Source organism: Falco naumanni, chromosome W, assembly GCF_017639655.2.
Source record: "Falco naumanni isolate bFalNau1 chromosome W, bFalNau1.pat, whole genome shotgun sequence".
In the NCBI taxonomy this organism is placed as follows: Eukaryota; Metazoa; Chordata; class Aves; order Falconiformes; family Falconidae; genus Falco; species Falco naumanni.
The window spans coordinates 4,808,473-4,829,775 of record NC_054079.1 but is presented as its reverse complement, the minus strand read 5'-3'; the positions used below and the strand labels follow the sequence as shown (position 1 = coordinate 4,829,775).

The 21,303-nt window shown below is 37.6% G+C and overlaps 2 protein-coding genes across 8 annotated transcripts in view; both read right to left on the bottom strand.

The window, feature by feature from the left end:
- The window catches only part of LOC121080522 (E3 ubiquitin-protein ligase NEDD4-like), a 187,704-nt gene that overhangs the window by 91,342 nt on the left and 75,059 nt on the right, over window positions 1–21,303 (bottom strand). For all 7 annotated transcript variants that reach the window (XM_040578585.1, XM_040578587.1, XM_040578588.1 and 4 more), the window contains exons 4-5: window positions 17,219–17,257; window positions 14,435–14,488 (exon numbers count right to left, since the gene is read on the bottom strand). In XM_040578585.1, the coding sequence (XP_040434519.1) occupies window positions 14,435–14,488; window positions 17,219–17,257 (93 nt within the window). The remainder of the gene's footprint in view (window positions 1–14,434; window positions 14,489–17,218; window positions 17,258–21,303) is intronic.
- LOC121080523 lies at window positions 9,637–11,138 on the bottom strand. Its single transcript, XM_040578592.1, has one exon. The coding sequence runs from the start codon at window positions 10,856–10,858 to the stop codon at window positions 9,653–9,655; it is 1,206 nt and encodes a 401-aa protein (XP_040434526.1). The 5' UTR covers window positions 10,859–11,138; the 3' UTR covers window positions 9,637–9,652.

Here is a 21,303-nt window from a genome sequence, read left to right as displayed (position 1 = left end):
TGAAGGAGATTCTGCTCAACTTTTCAACAATGAAGTTTAGTTCCACTTTCATGGAATTTGAAGCAAATATGTGTCTCATGGTAATATGATTCTGTGAATATAAAACCATGCCTGATGCAGATTTCAAGTAACTAAATGTTAGCATATTTGTAATTTAAAGTCTTTACAACACCAAGTACTAAAAGAGAAACATATTACTGCTAAAATGCACAAAATTTAAATTAGAGCAGTTTTTCACTATCCTGGATATGTGCAAAATATATTGGATATAACTCTTAGCTTTCATAATAAAGCTTTAAATTTTATTTGCAACATAAATACTTTAAATAATTGTGATTTAACATAATCCCTTAAATAATATTGCTATTCCCGCATACTGATAAGATGTGGATTTTATTTAAAAGATGTGGAGTAGAAATAATTTTAAAAGCAAACAACCTTTTTTTTTAATTACGTAAACCATTTTAAACACTCACTCGAGGTAAAAAGCTATAACTTACTCCAGGAGGATTATTATCAGCCCCTAACATCTTGTTTGAAAGGATATTCACTGTTTGAATACCTTCCTTTTTAGTTGTAAAGTAGCTTGCTTTTGATAATATAAGCATTTAAAATACCATAGTCCAGTTTTCTGCTTCTGTGTGTATCCAGCAATCTGTCGAATACTAAAGTTAATGCTGAGTAAGCAGCGTCCTGTTGCCTTATTTATTATAAACAGTGATTATATATTATTATTTGCCAATAAAAAAAAAATCTCTTTACGTAGTAGGATCAGGAATATAAGACTTCAACAAATAACCGAAAAGAAGGCCAGTCAGATCATAAAAATTTATAGCTGAATCTCTTTTTTATTGAAGATAAAAATCTCACCTTAAAATTTATATTATCTTATTCTTTTCTAGAATACATAAAATACTGCCTGGAAATGCTAGTCACCTGGGAGGTTATGCTTTCAACCTAGGCTGAAAGGGAAGATTTAAGCTTTCTACCAAAGCAATGGAACAACTCTGGGTTTACACCACAGTATATAGTGCAGCATACATGTTATTTGCACAATTCATCTAATCAAAAGCAAAATCTTCTTTGTACTTTCACGGCCAACACATTGTGCCCCCCCCCCCCCCCCCCCCCCCCGCAAAGCTTGAGGAGTTAGTGTGGATAACTGGCTAGCTGAAAAGGGTCACATAGACCTAGTCCAGCTGGCTGGACAAAAATGCACATCGCTCTCAGCTTATCTGAAGTAAAGCAAAAATACACTGTCTTTGGCTGTCCTTGTTACACAATAACAGGAAGATTTTGGTGGGAAAAGAATGTTGCAGGTGGGAACAGATAACTACAGAAGAGAAACTAGGGGCGGACTTGGTATTTAGGCAACTAACCAATAATGAGCTTAACTTTTGTAATATGTATGAGCTAATTATAACAAGGCATAAAAGGTGACTGTAAGGCACAATAAACGAAGTCTGCTGATCACTCATATTGAGTGACTGTGTCTTCCCTCTGTCGCGACAGTTAGAACATGACAGACCTGGAAAATGCAATGGTATTTTTGTAATGATAGTGCCTGGGCCTTCAGCTTTTCCCACAGATGTAAGACACGGCCCAGCATTTTGCTAGGTTTATAATACCAGAGGATTTAAACAGAGTGAAGGTGAGATTTTTCCTTTTTAGTTATTCATTCTTTTTGGAGACAGAAACCTGTATGGTCAGACTGCTGATTTTTTTAATATATTTTTCTGTACATTATTGCTGACTTCTGGAAGCTACCAATGCCATTCTATTAGGTGGAAAAAAACCCAAACATAAAAGCACCAGATTTTAGATGAATGTATGCAGTAATAAATGTTACAATGAGATTTAATCTGGAAACTAAGTAAACAGGATAGATTTGGATTTGGAATAGCTTTTTGAACAAGAACAGTCATAAAACATGCACATTCCTAAATTCTTCATTACTTGAGAGCTTATCTCAAATAGGAAAACAGGTGAACAGTACAAAAAGTGATCAAGACTGTATCTGGTTTATTTTCTGTAATTTTCCTGTGGCTAGATCTATACCAAAGCTGTTCTGGCTGGCACCTTCAGTGTTAAGATTGTCAGCATTTCCATTATAAAGCGAAGGCCTTATAAACTCAGCTTTAAAGAGACAACTGTGTACTGAAACTCAGCACAGAATTTTTCCATGCAGGATCAAATAGTTTATTACTGCTATTAAAAAAAAAAAAAAAAAAAAAAAAAAAAAAAAAAAAAAGATGTTATTTCCAGCTCTTCTGCTCAAAGTTTTACTCTGTTTTCTCTAAAGGGAAATACCAAAAGATACAGCTTTCAGGGAGAAAAAGAAAAATGCCTGACAATGAACTCTAATAAACTTCAGAAGTTTCCCAGGGAATTTTGAGAATGTGAAAGGACAGGGTATAGATAGTACTGACAACTCCTGACTCTGAAAGCTTGACTAAAAATTACGTATTGATTTCTTGATTCTGCAACCTGATTTACACTACTTACAGTGTGCTATTTGTCCTCCAGTGACATGAAAAAAAAAGAAAAAAAAAACCAAAATCAGTCTGCTCATTGGTGCCTTCCTTATTGTAAAACTAGCTTCTGCTCTGCACATGTTTGAACATGATAGTCTGCCCCTTCCAGGATGGGAAGATCTTTTAAGAACAGATGTGCGAACTGATGGAAAGGCTAACTGAGAAGGGAGGCAGGTGATTTCTGGAGGGGGAGAACAAAAAAGGGAGGGGGAGATTACACATGAAGGAAGGGCCCAATTGTGGCAGATCCCTGAACAGAAAAGCATGGGAAGATGGCAGTTTCTAGGCTCAGTCTGTCGTGGTCTGGGAGACACCTTTCTTTCAGTGCAACCTAGAGGGAGGTTTGTTGAGAGGAGGGGAAGAGAACCAATTTTGCCCTTAACAGAAAACCTAAAAAGACTTGAGGGATGGAATTAATCACCTCTACCTGCAGATGTCAACAAAGTCCTTATCTGCACAGAACAGAGATTTTCCAGAGAGTCATCTGCACTCCTTGTATAGCAAGCAGAGAGACAGGAAATTAATAGCACCATTCATTTGAGATATTTTAAACATCTGGCTAAGGGCAATACAAATTATGTTCTAGAAATGCCTATCAAGAGTCAAGACAGCAATCCCTGAAGTAGGTCTCCAAACTTAAGACAACTGAAATATACAAAATAAAATTGCTGGGCAGCATGAGTCTTGGGTACCACTGGAAGAGAACGCAGCCTTTAAAAGGGCAGAACACTTCCATAGAATCATTTAGGTAAGAAAAGACCTTTTAAGATCATAGACTCCAGACCATTAATTTGACACTGCCAAGTCCACCGCTAAACCATGTCCCTAAGTGCCATATCTACACACCTTTTAAACAGCCCCACACGGTTTGCCTAGCAATGCCCTGGTGTTCCAGTGAGCTGATTCAGTTCCGGTACTGATTCAGCCATCCTTAAAGAGACCTGGGAAGAAATACTTGCTTCTGACACAGCTTTTGCCTATTTTAGATGATGTCTACATTTTTCCAGAATATGCTCCTGGTATAACGAAGGTTAGCAAATAAACTATTAACAATTTGACTTTTCTTGGTTTGTACCATTTAGAGTGCCGTACTGCACTCAGTAGTTGCTTCTGAAATGAAGATGCAGAAGCAGTTCAGCACAGCTCAGCCATGAACACAATACCCCCAGTACCACAGGTGTGGATGCAGCCAGTTGTAACTTTTTGCACAGGTAATTCTCACTATACCTGCATGGATGGATGAATAGACGGACAGAGGAAAGTCTCTGATGCCAAGTACATTTCACTCTGCGTGCTAGATCTTAATAGAGTCACTGCTGGTTTTAATATACCTCGTCATCCACATGAAAACAGGATAGGAGATAAACAGTGAGATCATTAGGAAAAGGATTTGTTCTGGGTTTGTCTATTTATTCTTTGAAGTTCTCAGACATTTAGACTTGGTTCAAAAATTATAAGAGAAGCAATTAAACCTCTTTTCCAATTCAAAAGCACCACCATTTCCCATACCAACTCAAGTCCTAAAAAAGTATCAGTGTGGGGGGCTAGTTAAAGATGATGAATGACATTATATTAAGTGCTGAATACTGCATCAATGACAGGCTGGTGAATGACCACAGGTGTGGGTAAGAAGAGAAACACTGAAAGAGAAAATTAAGATCTCTCCCTGTGGACTGCACTAACCAAACTGAAACAAATGAACTCTGGCAATGGTTATTTGAATGGGATCGGGGGGAAGCCCTTTTCATTTCATCTTTAAAGCTTTCCACCAAGTTTTCTTGTACCAATCAGCAATACCTAAACCATTTGGGGTCTCAGTACCATCTCAGGAAAGAGACTTTCAGACTTTGACAGAGTTTACTATGGCACAAAAACACTGGAGGACTGTTTGGTTTTTTTATTCAAATAGATCAGTTTATGTACAAAAGTAAAAACACCAGAACACTCAATCCAGAACTGAATTTCATACTAACCAAAATATGTCCCATTTTGCAAACAACACTGGTAAAAATACAGAACAATGTTATTCCTCCACGACTCTTTTCAGTTGTCATACAGTGGTACATGTATGTCATACAGCAGTATGTTACAAATTAAGGCTTAGCACAGGGCAATATAGACAACTGCTACTTGTTCATTACAGCTAGGTCAGGTCACAGGATGGAACTGCTAATTAAGAAATTCTTCTTTTTCAACCCACTGGATCAAAGACAGGCTAGAAATTTGAAATAAACAGATATGGAAAGTAAACACTATGGCAGAAACATGGCCTGAAGATGTGGCCAACGGAAGCTCCTCTATAAATACATCATCTTCAAAGGCTTGCAAACAATCAAATTTATTTCACTTTCTTTTGCTTCTCACAGGAAAGGCTTAGTCAGCTAATAGTGATTTGAAATGCTTCTTCATTGAATATCACTGTGCACAGAAAACTATCTCCAGTTAAGAGAACAGTGATCCACAATACTGAGAGTGATAACTCATGAGGCAATGATATATAGAAATACAAAGGAGATAGCACAGTAGCACTGAAGTGGACACTTGCTATTGAAAACTACATCATTTGTGAGACTGTCTACAAAATAAATATTCAAGCTAAAAAAAGCACAACCTTGTCATCCCTTAACTAATCTTTATTTTTTATTTAAATGTATTACATTTTTTCAAAAATGTAAAATTGAATAAAACTGTATTTCCCTCATTTGATTATTTTTTCCCTGAGCCATAAACCCCCCCCAAACTATCCCAAGACTTCCATATTACAGACTATGAATATCTTAGAGCATGATGTGTCAAGAGCTTTTGACCAAAAATGGAGTAACAGTAAACACCAATCTGTAAGGCAATTGGCATTTTTTCTCTTTTATTTGGTAATATACAATATAGTATGTAACAATAACATCCCTTTTCTGACAAACTGCTGATAATATATACAGCTGATGGATCAACTATATATACTTTTCTGCACAGAGAATTTGTGTGCATTTCTGAACATAAGCTCCTATATATCTGATATTAATTCACAGTCCAACTAAGGTAGAAATATTGTAACAGGGCTGCACTGTGTAAGGAAGGTCTATGGAAGTGTTGAATTCTCTAGATTACATTTCTAATCCTAGATAGAGCAGAAATGAGCATCTTTTATAGATACGATTTAACATTAGATACTATTTTAGTAACACTGTTAAACACTAGAAAATTTTCACCAGCAGTTCCTCTAAATCAATCAGCAATCTCACTGACCTGCTTTCTCTTAGGTCAAACACACGAATAAATAATCCCCAATATGATTAAACAGGTTTGACTCACAGCTCTCCTAGTGGGATATGAAAGAAGATAGTTCAAGGTTTTAAATTTGCCTAGCAGTAGTAATTTTTTGAGTAGATTACTATCTATTCTTTGCAAAGTTTTGCCCTCAAAGAAATCTATTCCAAATCAGAGGAAGTCACTAAGGTACGAAGGGGTTACTAGCAGCCTTTTTACACTGAGGAGGCATCACTGAAATGAACAAAATAACTAAGAGGAGCATTCATCCCCTCTAGAAAAAAGTCAACATCCTTGTGCTATATAATACAACGATACATTAAAATACATTATTATATGATTCTGAATAAGTTTTTTGAATAAAATTAATCCTCATATGCATTGCAGTCATGTAATTGTCAGTTGCTAATTACTAGTTTTGTAGAAAGGTTCTAGCAAACTCTGCCTTTCCCCTACACAGCTTTATTAACAGTAGTTGGCTCTGCTCTAGGTGATGAAAATTATTCCTGATCAAAGGCAAAGCTCACCATTGACACCATCTGCAGTTCACTGCCTCAATGACAGGCAGAGGTCTCCCACGAAAGCATTCCCATTAAAACAATGGAACTGGTATCCCTTTCCCACCAAAATTCAGGGCATCAACTGAAGAATGCAGTTTTGAATGACCTATAAAAAAGGGCAGAGTAAGGCAGGGAAGGGGATGTTACAGCCTTTGGGAGAGGCAGCGGCAGAGGAGTAGCAGTTCCAGTTCCTTAATTTCATCGAGTTCCACATTCTGTGGATTAGGTTTTTAACCACTTCCCATAGATTCCATGTGAAAGCCATCACGTGCATTGCACATGGTCACCCACTTTCAGATAAACGAAGTTTTGCCAGAGTGTCTCAGCTAGAGTTCAAGCAATCAGTTGCTGGTTTGCCACAGGGCAACAGCCCAAACAAGGCATGGGACCTCAGTGCCCACATTCAAGTCTCCTGGGCACTGCACAATGCAGAATTTTGGCTCAGTCGCATTTATCCTAGCTTGCTCTTTTTGGTTTACATGCTCCGAACCCATTAGATATCTTAGGAGCATAAGTAGAGTCTCTGTACTTTCACAACAATATTTATTCTAAAATTATTTCCAAGACAGGAAAATAAAGCTGTTGTGAGAAATGCAGAGTCGAGGGTTGCCATTTCTGTTTCTTAACTAAACATAACTCAATATTACTACTACTACTACATTTTGTTATGACACTTTGTATTTTTATCACAACAAAGATGCCTTTGTCAAGTCTCTAAAACAGTTGTCCAATACACAAGATTTTTGAAGTGTTTCCCAGCAATACAGCTATGCACTCACAGACCCCAAATTATAAACAATGTATTTGTTATATGCCACGGTATACATACACACTTAGAAGTAGCTATTGCATTAAATATAAAATATCATAGTAGTCAAAAGAATTTGTAACAAGGCTCCCAAATAAAATTTTTCACAATTGGACATAAGCTCATACTTTACTTAATATTTTATAATGACTTGTAATGAAATACATCCTGCTTGCCCAAAAACACTTCAGTCTAAAACAGAAGATATTTGAAAGGTCATAAACACTTGGTAGCAGTAGGACTGCAGACGCCCGCTTGAATGTTTTCACTCAAGATAAATAAGGCTGTAGCAGCTGCTGCTTACAGCCCCAGGCCCATGCCCTATATCAATCAAATACACACAAACTTGTTTAACTGGAAGTCTAGAATTTTTTTTTTTTAAATGCTAACAGCTATAAAACACAGCGACTTTTCCCATCAGCTTAACAGAACAAATATTTCAGGTACATCCTTACTTAGCATCATAGGTCCTCCAAAGAAAGTTCTGTGGGATAGATTAAAAATGCCACCTTACTAAAGAATGTTTTATATGTTGACAAAATAAAGCAAGACTTCCACCAAAATGCTTTCTATCTCCACACTTCCTATGGCATCTTGCCTAGCCAATTATCTCTACCCACAATGTTTCTGGACTTACTACAAACATGAGAAAACACCACCCAGAAGTTTTAAGTTTCAATTAATTCTTTATTTTTTCAAAGTTTTTGCACTGAAGTACCATTTGGACTGAGTGTCTCTGTGACTGCCATACTTCATGGCTGGCTAAATTGATTTCCCATGGTAACTATAACTAACAGCACATAGGAACAAATTTCATAATTCTCCTCTGGAAACACTGAAATATGTCCTTGGTATGTGAATCATTACTACAGTGAACTTCAAAGAAATGACTTCAGGGGGTAAATCCTTCAGAAAAAAATGAGTACTACTGCAGACACACTGGGAGACATCTTTCTGCAAGCTGCACCGATCTGTAAACCTCTGATGCTTTTGTACTAGGTTGGACATACTATAGCTACTTATGTAATTGGTTATGGTGGTTCCCCATGAACAGCTATTACTGGAAAGGAACAAGGGATAGCAAATAGGCAAGGGAAAATTAGACATACTGGTTTTTTTCCCCATTTCATTTTTAGTATGAAAACACTTAACACACTGTACTGCATAAATGAAAGTCAAATGAAGAAGAAAATCAGTGAAGTTTCTGCATTCCAAATTTTCCTGCTGAAATGTTCGCAGGCTGGCAGAAAAGATACCATACACTACTTAACAAAATTGCTAGCTTGCAGACTGAAATGAAATCTGTGCTGGCAAGGGATATTTTTTTAAAGAAAACTTTTTAAAAATAAAAGCTTAGGGATACTTTCTGATTTTCTACTCACAATGCCTACAGAAAAGCTAAAATGAAGGTTACACTGGAGTAACTTGGAGACTCAGCTTTTTCATAGGAAAGCTGCAGAGTCATCATACAGCCTTGCTGCTGTGAGCAGCTGTCTTTTATGCTACCTTTCACTTTACGAAGGTGCAGGAGAACGAGAACACACAAACCATGAAGAACAAAATCTCTTGTAGTGAATCCATTTTCACAGCTGGAGACAGAGTGCTTACTATTCTATATACAGCATCACTGAGCTTAGGAACTCAAGTGGGCAGTGTTAAATTGCACAGTAATGCAATTTAAGCAAATGACTAATCTAAACCCTTAAGTTTCATTGCTACTTTGGTCTTTTAAAAAGCAGCTTTACAACATAAAGCATCAGTACCTTCCCATTATAACGTAGAAAACCCAGAAGATTAATTTTGTCATCTTAAAGCAAAATCAAGGCAAATACAAACAACAGGACAGTTTACTAAGTTGTGCCAACCCACTTGTACATTCTTTGATCAGGACTTCTGGCATACAGAAACAGAGGACACATTTTTAATTACCAGAAATGTGTCCCCCCCCATGCCCCCCCACCAAAAAAAAAAATTACTGTGAAAGGCAGTGTTTTTTGGTTTTTTCCTAACTTCTCGGTACCTAATCTAAGTCAATATCTTGATTGGAATTACTGTAAGATTTCTACAGTCTTAGCTAATATTGCATTACAATACATACTTTAAAATCATGCAGAAGTACACATACACATGTGTACATTATACTTAGAAGGTGTAAAAGTATTTGGTTTTAAAAAGTGTGCATGAAGAATTCTTCATGCAGCAAGGTCTCAGCCAACTATATTAACACGAACACTTAATTTGCCATTTAAATGTTCTGATTTTTCAAAATCTTTCCAGCTGATGTAACAATGACTTAAGAAACATGTGACATTAGGATATCAAAATATTACACTGGATGTAATCACAATGGAGAGCAAAGTTACGTTAGATTAGAAATAGACATGATTTGTGATTTGCTCCAGAGAAATGCAGACCATTCTAGCATTAACAATGAAAGTGCTTCAGTTGCCTCAAGCCTAGAAGCCTTTGCATGGCAATTCTGTACTTTAGTAGCATAGCATACTCAGCATCATACTTACTGCGGTACTGGCTGCTATAGGACCAGGGGTGCCGTGACCCTCTTTACCAACAACCTGATTTTGTTCTTCAGGACCACGGGAGACAAGAATTCTGAAGTGCTGCTGCCTTGTGTTCTGATCTGGTCTGATTTTAAACAAGCATCCCTGCCCTTGAGGAATTCGCTCTACTGAATCACTTCTAGATATTTCTGACCCGTTCCTGCCATTTCCATGCAGTTCTGAATTCAATCCATCAGCTGCGGGGCTAATTTCTTCTGTTGGTGGTTGGACAGGGTAGGAAGTACTCCTTTCTAGCTGTATCCGAGGATACCTGACCAATCTGTCCCCTTTGGTTCCAGTAAATCCAAAGTTATATTCACCTCCTGCATCTGTACCACTTGTCTGTGGTTGCTGTAACTGGAGAACAAAGAACTTTTTCCCTGAATTTGCTGAAATGCCTGGCACATGTTGCAAAGACCAATGCCGGGGTTCAGGGGTGGGAGCATTATTTTGAGCATCAGTACCAAAGGGTAGTAGAGTAACCTGAGGCACGTCTGCACTTGAAGCCCGATGCTGAATCCTCAGACCACTTATGTTTAAACCTGAAGCTGCTTCATTTGCCTCACCTTCTTGGGTAGTTGATGAAGCATCCTCACTCTGGTTATTGGAAGGAATAGTACAAAATATTCTACGATTACAGCAAACAGTCCCATTAATATGTTGCCCTAACTCTTCTGTCAGCCTGGGTGGAGAATTTTCAGGAGTCACCTCTGGACTGCTTGGAGAAGAACAGTTTTCAACAGGGGATGCATAAAGTTCCCTGAAGTCTGAGAATTTACAAGGAAGTGCCTCCTCAGGAGATTCCAGAGTTGCGCACTTGTCCGTGCAGCCATTCACAGCTTTGCGCTGAAGAGAGATCTGCATCGACGAGCTTCTCATTGGACGCGGATCAATACTGTTCAGCAGCTGAGGAATAAACATGGATGTACTCCTTTTTAAGGAGCCCACTTCTTGCAAATCGCTGCCACCACCATAATCTGCTCCGTGTTGGGAGAAAGTGTGAGGACTGTTTCTTCTTGGCAAAGTGTGGAATGCCATGAAAAAGTCATCTTCTCTCTCCCGGTCGAGGATCTCTGATTCGGGGGCTGTGTTGCTTCTCCCAGAGCCAAAATGAAACCGCAGCCGACGGGCCATGGTTTTACAGAGAGAAGAAAAGGAGAGGGAGAACAGCAACAATTCAGGCACTGCCAGAAGTTAAAAACCAAAGACAGAAACTCCAAGAAAAAGTGTCCCATCTGCCAAACTGTTAGCACTGCAGCCCTGATAGCGACAGATAGCAGAAATAGCCCAAGTGGCAAGCAGCATTCCAGGCATGATTGGGTAAGAGCACTCAGTGCTCCTACGCACTGTGACATAGGGTAGGATGGTGGGAGTCACGTGGCCTGGTTCCCTCTCTCCAATGTAAGCTAGTGGGGGTTTTGGTTTTTTTTTGGTTTTTTTTTTGTTTTTTTTTTTTTTATGCCAGCAAGAGCCTGAAACAGCACCTTCACAGCTGCTCCTTTTCCATCAGAGAGGAGCGGCCCCAGTGGGAGAGCTCTCACAGCTGACTAAGGCAGCGAACACACTCGGCACTGCTATAAATCTAAACCACATCATATTCACAAGGCACATTCATATAAAGTGCACACACAAACTTAACTACCACAAAACCACTTAAATTTAGTGTTAAAAGTTTAAGTCAACTCCACATGCAAATTAGAAAAATTACTTCAAGCTTAACATTTTGGTCTGTTACAGCATTAGGCTGTCATGGCAGAACATGAATAAATATAGCACGCTTATGCTTTCAATTTTAACTGTGCTCATAACATGATTAAGCAAGAAACTTCTTGCCTTTAAAAAGCCACAACTTTTACACTGTCTCTACAAACACAATTTAACCTGCACTACCCTGCACAGTCCCTTTTAATAATTAAAAATCACAACAAACAAAGCAATCATATACATGGCAAAGATTTCTCACACAATAAAAACAGCAGAAATATGCAAGATTGCAGGAGAGAAAGTTTCTTTTTCAGTTTTACCAGGCAGTAAAGACAAGGGAAAACCAGAGACGGATGTTGCATGTCGTTTTGTACTGATTTGTCTCAAACACTGTACAGAAACTCTGCCCATTGCTGGCCAGCCTCCAGTGAGAAAGTTAGCAATATTACCACAAGTGCAATTGCCAGCATGGAATAGCGTTACACTCTCCAAGAGTCAAACACCTCAGAAAAAGAACAGACAGGATACACCAAAATGTAAAGCAAAGATCCTAAATCAGCTCTATTAGATTGCAGAAATCCAGTGGTCTGAGGATACTCACATTTGAAGTGTGTTCACACTTGTTAGCTAGCATGTACTAGAAAAGAAACTGTTTACCATGAAGTATAGCTTCGTTGCAATACATGGACATTTGTTCCCTAGGAGAACCTGACAGTGTAGATTTTGTCAACAGCTCTGAAAATTTGTACATGGAGGGACAATACTCTGTCTAGACATTTAAACCTCTGTTTGCAAGCAGCTTGTTTTCAAAAGACAGAAAAAGACCAATCACAAGACAAATGGAAGCTTAAAACGATAGAAGTGCCAGCAGCTAGCACAATCCCCCATTGTTTTAAGTGGACTATAAGCCAACAAGAAAAACACGAATAGCTTCAACACAGCAATAGTACTGCAGATTGCCTTGTGGAAGCACAGTTATTAATATTATTTTATATTATTTTTCAGAGAAAACATACTATCCAAGGACACAGTCTCTCTTTGCACCAAAGATGAAGCTTGCATCTTATATTCTTTATTTTGATTGGGGGACAGGAAGGAAAGGATGTACTGCAAAGATAGAAAGTGCTTTGCTAATTAGGAATATGAATAAGAAACAAAGTTATTGTGATAAAACCATGCAAGTATTGACAATAAGTATTTCACAGGAAAGCCAAAATAATCAGCTCAATGTCTTCTCATTCTGTAAACGTCACTTGATGGAAACCTACTGCTCTAAAAACCCCTAAGTACTTGCTTTATCAATAGCTCAGAACACCTTCTGAAAGGAAAGCAACAACTCCTAAGCTACCTTTGCAGGGAGGTTATGAGCTCAAGGGCAGACTGTCTACAGGAGCAGGACCACAAGAAGAAACAGAAAACAGTTCAACAATAAAGTAGTACCGAAAGTGTCAATATAAGGCCAGAACTGCATACAGTCACTTGGAAAATCTTAAGCAATATATCTGAAATGTGTATACCAAGACTCTTCTCAGCTGTCACTGCACATAAGATTTTTCTTCTGAACCGCCACTCTGTTTCCCCATTACCCACAGCCGTCCCGATGCATGCCACCACCTCTGTGGACCAGTGAAGCCTCTTCCATGAGTACCACTTTGCCCTTCATGCCGACACAAACCTCCTCCAACATCCCCCAAGACACATGCAAGCCACACGGTAACATCAGCGCAGTCCTGAGCCTGGGCTTACATACTCTGCCTCACAGTTACAGTTACAGGATTTCTGCTTCAGTGTTGTTTGCATCAGCTATTGGGGGAAGAGGGCCTTAAAGCTTGGAAGAACTGACAGATGATCTCCTTGAAGTTCAAAAGGTATAGGACAGTTATAATAGTGCAAGTGGTCGTTACGATCATTATATGTCAATAAATATGCTCACAGTCAGCCCACTCTAAATACACAGCACCACAGATTTACTGATTTACTTCCACCTGAAGGAGGACATAATCATTTTGCTCTATGTCCTCTTTTTCCCTGGAAGATTACGGCTTTTATGTTTTTCTTTGGTCTACATTTAATAGGAAGACAGAGGAAAAGCATATACTGTTTTTAAAGACAGATGTTTCCATACTGAGTTTTTTTTGAATAAAAAGATCTTCACAACACTGATCCTAATCTTCACAAAGGAAACAAGTTTACTAGAGTTTGTACTGCACCCAGCCAAGAAAATGCTAATACCTGATCTCATAAACAAAGAGATGGCATTACAGTTTTTGAAAGACAAGAACCCAACAAGTCAGTCACCCAGTCTGCCACTGCACTGGCCTATTTAACCTAGTATGTTCAGAATGACAGTATCACTTATATCACGTATGTCTGTGTGGAAATCTTAACTACATCATAACAAAAACAAGAACCAGTAAGATGCTGGAATACTTCTCTAGAAGAGCTACTGCATCAGACAAATTAAGTTCAAGACCAAAACCATTAACAGTATGCTGGGCATTATAAGGCAGAGAACTGAAAACATAACAGAGAGGATTATTTTACTGCTACCTTAGACCTTCATACACCTGCACCTTGGGTGCTCAGTACTCACTTCAGTGCACCTCTGGTAACCACATCCCAAAAAAGGATGCCAAAGTATTAAAAGGTACAGGAAAGAGACGCCAAAATGATCAGGGGATGAAGCAGCTGCTTTGTAAGTGACTAAAAAGGTTGGGACTGCATTGGTTTGCAGTGGAGAAGCCCAAGGAAGAATATGATGAGGTTTTCACTGTCAGAATACTGGGTTAAGGAGGAACATTTTGGTCTGACCCAACAGAGTACTACTTTTGCGTTTAATGCTCTATTAGTCCCAAACCCAGATGCTTTTTATGCTTCTATCTGCATTTCTTAGCACACTTACTTAAACAACAGACAGAAATACACCTTTCAGATGTGCTACATTTCATCAGCTGTGTTAATGCAGAGCCTTGTGATTAGTAAAAGACAATCAAGACAAGCACTCACCAATCTGTTTTCATCAAACACTTCAAACAGGAGACGATGATTGGTTGGGTTTACCTGTAAGAAAGTTAAAATAATGTCACTTTAGGTTCATTAGCTTGATGATAACAACATATGTGTACTAGTTAATACAGCGATTAAACCAAGGCAAACAGAATAGGACTAACAGGTTTTATTAAACTCTTTAATTTAAACTGGAGCACTAGAACAGTTTTCTAAACCGCAGTACAACTAGAAATAGCCTAGCAGTTAACATTAAAAGATCTTATTTACTATGTTCAATGCAAGACAGTTACTGCATTTCTCTTTCTACAGAAAGCTCCGAAGATGAAAGGGCATGGCTGTGGCACACCACTGAGCTGCATGCAACCATACCGTAGAGAAGAATCTGGAGAGGACATCCCCAGGCAAATCAGGCTGCTTCTCCCTCATGCACCACACACCCCACACAGCCCCACGTGCTGCAGCCAGGAAGGGCTAATGGGGCAGCTTCAGCTGCCCTGGGCACACCACAAAGCTAACTTGGTCTCAGGAAAGGTGGCCTGGCTGAAGTGACAAGCTCTGTGTTTTGGGAACAAGTCCCAGACTGGACAGACTATCAGGACTCCCAGATACTTTTTGTTTTACAGCAGCAAAACTCAACTCAGCAAGAGTTTTACTGTATTTATTTCAGGATTTCACAGTCATCTATATGACTGTCTGTCACTCACCATTTATCTATCACACATGCCTGTGGAAAACCCAACAGAAGGCTCTCCGACACTTGAAAGCAGCAAATATACCTCCAGAAAATTATTCACATTGCAGTAAATTTAAGCAGAAAGACCACCAAAATTTAAAAGGAAAAAACAAATAACTCTAGCAGGAAGACAAAAACAGTGACTATTAAACAAGAAAAAAATTCTATGCTATTTGATCCACTTGATAGCTTTTTTCAGAAAAGTTTTGTAAGCCAGGTTAGTATTTCCAACTTGTTTAATTAACAAAATTTAGTAATAGTATTCCACAATAATGGATTTTCAAGGTGTTTTAACAGAGCTTCTATGGGCTATACATGTCATCTAAGCAACACAAATTGTGGCAGTTCTGTGCATTCTCTTTTACTGGAAAAAGTAAATTATTAAAAAGGCTACCTCAAATAATATCAGTTAAAATTACAAGCATAAATATACCTAACAAGCTTGCTTAATCCTGAGCAAGTGTATTTCACTTTAAAATACATTAATTTGCTCCTTACAGCCTTCTTACTATTCTGCATGTTTATGAGACCAGTATTCATAAAGATGGGCTCATGGTGCTGCGGTCATCCATTTCAGAAGCACTTATGCAGTCGGGATCAAATTTGGCAGAGCCTGAAGTATCTTCAAATAGATCAACAGTCTAAAACTTACTTTCACTTCCCTTTCCTGTGGAACAGTCATGTTTGTGAGCTCCCTGCATAGTTTGTGCTCTATGCTGAAGGCAAGGCATTTGAACACTTCACCAGAAAATTCTCCCGTAGTAGGGAATGACTTTCTAGTAAAATTACAGTATTAAGACTCCTCTGTATTTTTACAGGCATGTAGCTTAATTTATCTCATGGTAGAGCCACTTCTGTAACAGGGTGTGCAAACATCAAAAACCATTGTGATGAAAATAGAAAACCTTCGGTCCAGTTGTAATTTAGTGTCAAGACAGTTCCTATGGACTCCATGTAACTTTTAAAAGTGTAAGTCTGTATTTTCCCCTCTGAGTACATTATAAAAATCAAAATATTTCACTAGATAAAATTACTTTAGATGTGTATTACCCAGCTGCAAAACCTAGAAAAGTTATCTGGTACATGTTTAAACATATAAATTCCACTTAAACCTCAAAAACCTGTGTATTAACAATCCTGTTGGTGTGAACTATCTATCTAAAGATCCTATTAGCAAGACAGTCAATTGCTAATACTCTGTAAAAAACGTTCAACACGGTACCGGTTTTTAACACTCTAAAATGACATCTTTTCTCAAGCACTTGTTTAACATTAAATTTTACAAACCACTGAAATTCCACATAACCTTCTCTTGTGAAAGCTACAGCTGGGTTAAAACTAAGCCATTTTTCTTTGGAAACATTTTCAGCAACTAAATAACAAAGTTATCACCCTTCTCATTTATATTATGTTTGTTTTGATAATCACTATTTTAACACCTCCTTTACCACTTTCAAATATTTAAAAATAATTTTTCTGATACAAATCACTCAGTTTTAGGGATAACTTGACTTTAATGTTAAGCAAGAACTGGAAAGATTAAAATGGAATGACGAAAAAAAAAAAGCATATTTTGCCCTTTTGGCAAGTAACATAAAGGCCAAGAGAAATTACTTTTTTTTAATCTTACTTCTCTACTTTTCTTTTTCATTATTTTTTGCAATGATAACTTAAATTTCATACGACTTTTGGAAATAACTCTGATTATTTCCTACTGCATTAACATTTTATAACCACAGCAAACATGCTCTGCTAAAAATATGTTTTCAAGTAAGAATAATTTTTTTTATTGGTCAGATGAATTAGCTCATAACTTATTCTAAATAAAATCTCAAATTGTGAAATTGTCTATTTCTAATTAATCTTATGCCAATTTCTGCTGATCATTCCATCACTACAGGAACAGAAGAGCACTAACATCAGGATAAGCCTTTTAAATGTAAATATATAAACAACAAATAAAAAATAAGTTTCTTCTCAACCTTATAAAATACCCTGTAATTAACTGTATATGTTATAATAAATATTGCAAGTAAAGGGAAACTTACTCTAAAATAAAATTCTTCATTCCATTTTGGATTCAGTGTCTGTAAAAGAAATAAACATATTTACATACTAAAATTTCTTTAGGTTTTCCATTTTGCAATCATCAAAATGTGCATGTAAGTGACAATTTTCTAGAAAAAAAGAGAAAAAAGTATGTCATAAAAACTTGAAAAAAAATACTGCCATCAAATTATTTAGAAATTCCCTACTGAGCAAACCAAATGTGGGAGGAAATTCGAGTCAGATTATCCTATAATAGATGTTAAGTATAAATAGGGTTCTATGAGTAAAAGGCAAATGCTGAGAACCTACAGAAATAAAACCTGAAGACGTTTCATTTTCAAGATGCATTTAAACCCCGATTAAAAAAAAAAATATATTTCTTAAACACAAGGCAACTTTAGGGCTACAAAAATAAGGACAGAATTATACTGTAAATAGGAACACCTCCCCCCCAAAAAAAAAAAAAAAAAAAAAGAAAAGATTATTTCCTTTGAATAGGTGTGATACTCTTCCTAATCTCCCTCAGCCTGTAGAGGATTTTAATTCTTTTTTTTAATAAGCTGAATAAGATACGTTTATAGACTGCAACCTGAAGGGAGATCAAGCATGAAATAATAAATTGATTAAAAAAGACATTAGAACTACAAACAATAATCTGGGCAATTCAAATTCGGATAAGTTTAAAAGTAAGTATGTTATGTCCAATGGTTTGTTTTCACACCAAATCATTCCCTCATTCTCTCATATACCAGAGATTTACCAGAAGAGCTGACAATATGAATTGACTCTACACCCCCAGAATTTTGTTATAGCAGAGGAGAATCTTAACTCCTTGATATAGATACAATAGATTTATCATGTCCAGGATGCAGTAGCCCTCTATACTGCATTCCTCTACAAAATGGAAATACAGGAGTCATACTGTAGGTCTGCATGCACTCCTAGGATCACACATCATGCTGACAGCTGTACATCCTCCCTTCTGCTTCAAATTTGGGCTGAACCTCAAGCCAACATGTATGTGACTAATTATCAATGAAATTTGAAAACCTTGTTCTAGGAAATTTAGGGGGGGGGGGGGGGGGGGGAGGACAAAAGGAAACAACAGCATAAAAAAAGATCAAACTCTAAACCTATATAGACAGCTATGCAGGTGTTAACAGTCGTACTCTCAGAAAGGTTTTACCTGCTTATCCTAAACAATCTTATGAGAAAGTAGGAAAATAGGTCATAAAACACTATTGTAAAGGGTAGAGAAAAAGAATAAAATGAGTGTAGGTGAAGGGCAGGGATAGGGGTTGAGGGCACAGAGAAACTTTCAGCTTTTTTGCCTTAAGAGACACAAACTTATTCAGAAGAAAAAAAAAAGTAATAAAAAAATTTAAATACTTGTATTCATCAAATGTGGCTGTTATTGGCAAGAGAGGTTCCATGTAATTTAACAAATGAAGCACAGTCTCATACTACATTTGAGGGCACTACTGTCCATCAATAACACATTTATTTTGAATGCAGCTTAACCACAAATACAAATTTCAGGAAATATTTGATGTATTAGGCAGCACCATTTTTGGTAAATGCCTTGGTAACTGGCAGAAATTTCCTCCACCTTGCAAGTCAGGCAATTAGTAGGTCAAGTCAGAAAGTACTAACACTGGAATCCTAGCAAAGGAGAAAAACACTGGTAAAGAAAGGCTCCAGACATAAGTGCATGAATAAATTCATAAAGGATATTAGCAGGAAAACAACAACAAAAAGGCTCATCAGCAAAAAGAGCTACATCCTAAAAAAGGCAAGTATCGTACAGATAAAGAACTGCCAAGAGTCAAGCTGAGTTAGATCTTCCACAGGATATGAGAACAAATATGAAGGGTTTTCAACCATCCAAATAAAACGAGAACATGGAAAGAAATGATGCTACTAAGCAATAAAGCTCAATGGGGAGACTAAGCATATTTAGATATGGGAAATTATATTTAACATTACATATGGGAAAGGCAGAATAACTAAGAGGGTTTGGTACGAAGATAGAAGTTGTCACAACTAATGTAGAAGTGAGGTCTTCAGAGCTCAGCGCAGTAAAATTGAGGAACTGGTTAATCTTCATCCAGAATTTTGGAAGAATTGACATATGAAATCACAAGCCCATCAGCAGGAATTTGAAGAACATACTTGGCATCTTACAAGATCATAAGATAGCAAACAGCAAATACAGCTTTTTCTGCTGCAAAAAGAAGAAAGCATTTCTAGCAGGCTATTCAAAACACAGCTCCAAAAGGAAACACAAGGCATTAATCAAATCTTACAGTTGGAATAACATGTGGAGAGAAGCAAATCAAAACAAAAGGCCTCAGAAATTCAACACAGCTACATCATGCCAGACGAATCTGAATTTTTTTCTGATAACTATTTTTTCAGAGTAAGGAAACTGTGCATTTAATCCTTTTGGCTGTAGCTAAGCACTTCAATACGGCTAGGTCCCGCTGTACAGTAGGATACGTATCAAGACGACTGCACAGGTAATGTAAAAGGAAAATAAAAAGGGGAAATGCAGTCCCTTCTGCCTTCTTGAAGGCACTCCCGCAAGACATAAGTTACCCATTTAATCTGAGGAAGACAAAACCAAGTAAAAATAAACTAGTGAAAGGTTAGACGCCATCGTATAAAAAGAAAAGTTACAGAGCTGAAGGAGTCAACTGGCAGTCTTTCAGAATCACCTGAGATTGATTTTGCTCGGTATTTTTTCATTAATAATTTTCATTCAAAAATCAAGATATACTAATGGTGTTTGCCATTTATGAAATAAACGGATTGCAAATTGCATAGGAAGAATGCTGCTTTGAGGGCAGAAGTCTTGAGATGAAATTTAACAATTCAAACCAGAAATCACTAACCAGAACTTTCCAATAAATGAGTTCTAACTATTATGGAAATTACTGAGAAAGTCCAGGCTTTAAATGACAGTTACAAGAAACAGTGAAAAAAGGCAGATGCAATCACAGGAATCCATTGTCATCATCTCATCCTCGGCCCTCTGTCTACAGTTGGGTGGCTGTGCAAACATCATCCTTTTTCTCTCCCTTCCTAGGGCAGCACTAAGATCCATGAGTTCATCTCTTCCTTGATACATTCAATACAATACTTTTACATCTATACTACTTTTTATTTTTTAACGATTCATGGTGGTCTCTTCAGAAGCTTTGTTATTCTCCTTTCACATGGATCCAAAGCTGGTAAGTATTGCCTCAGATCAGCACTGATGTTACGACGTTATTTTCAACCTAATGCTCTCATTTCAACCTCTCCTAACTTCTTGCACTACAGCCATTACATTTTGAATGTGTAGGAGCCAAATATGCCATGACTTTCATGCCTTTATACCAGCAACACCTTTTCAAATAAGGATGATGCTATTCTTAATAAGAAGTAAAAAAATATATAATTAAAAGAGGAATCAGAAATTGAATAAAACTCTGGGTGTGATCACCATTATTTCCTAAGAAGCAAGGTGGGGGTGGGGGGAGATAAAGTCTTATATCCACGCCACTCTTCCTGTCTCCTCTCCCCCCCTTCATGGATTTGCTACAAAGGATTTCTCCTGAAAGCCAAAGGATCCTTGCACCTTCACGACCTGCCTCATATCCTCTCTGCTATCACAACTGTCCTCAGTTTTAGTCACAAAGTTACAAACAGTTGAGGATCTCCAAAGGTCCCTTCCAACATCTAGACTTACACTACCTCACATTGAAATTCTTCCATTTCATTGAAGTGAAAGGTGAAAGACAAAAACCTCCTTCCCATCTTCAGGCATCTGCCCATTAACAGAAGCTACCATACTATTTTTAAGACAATAAATAAGCAGTATAAGAACTAGACTTGTCTACACAGTCATTTTTCAGTAAGACATTATTTTCAGTAATCCTGAAGCATACATTTTGCAAACATGCCCATGAAAGCAAACGAACAGGTTGTTCATAGGGTGCAACTGTTCAAGTGTCTCTGCCTGCCACCGAGTCCTCTGCAGACGAAATGAGTTGCCATTTTGTAGCTGGTAAAGTCTACTCCCGCACCGCTATTGATCCAA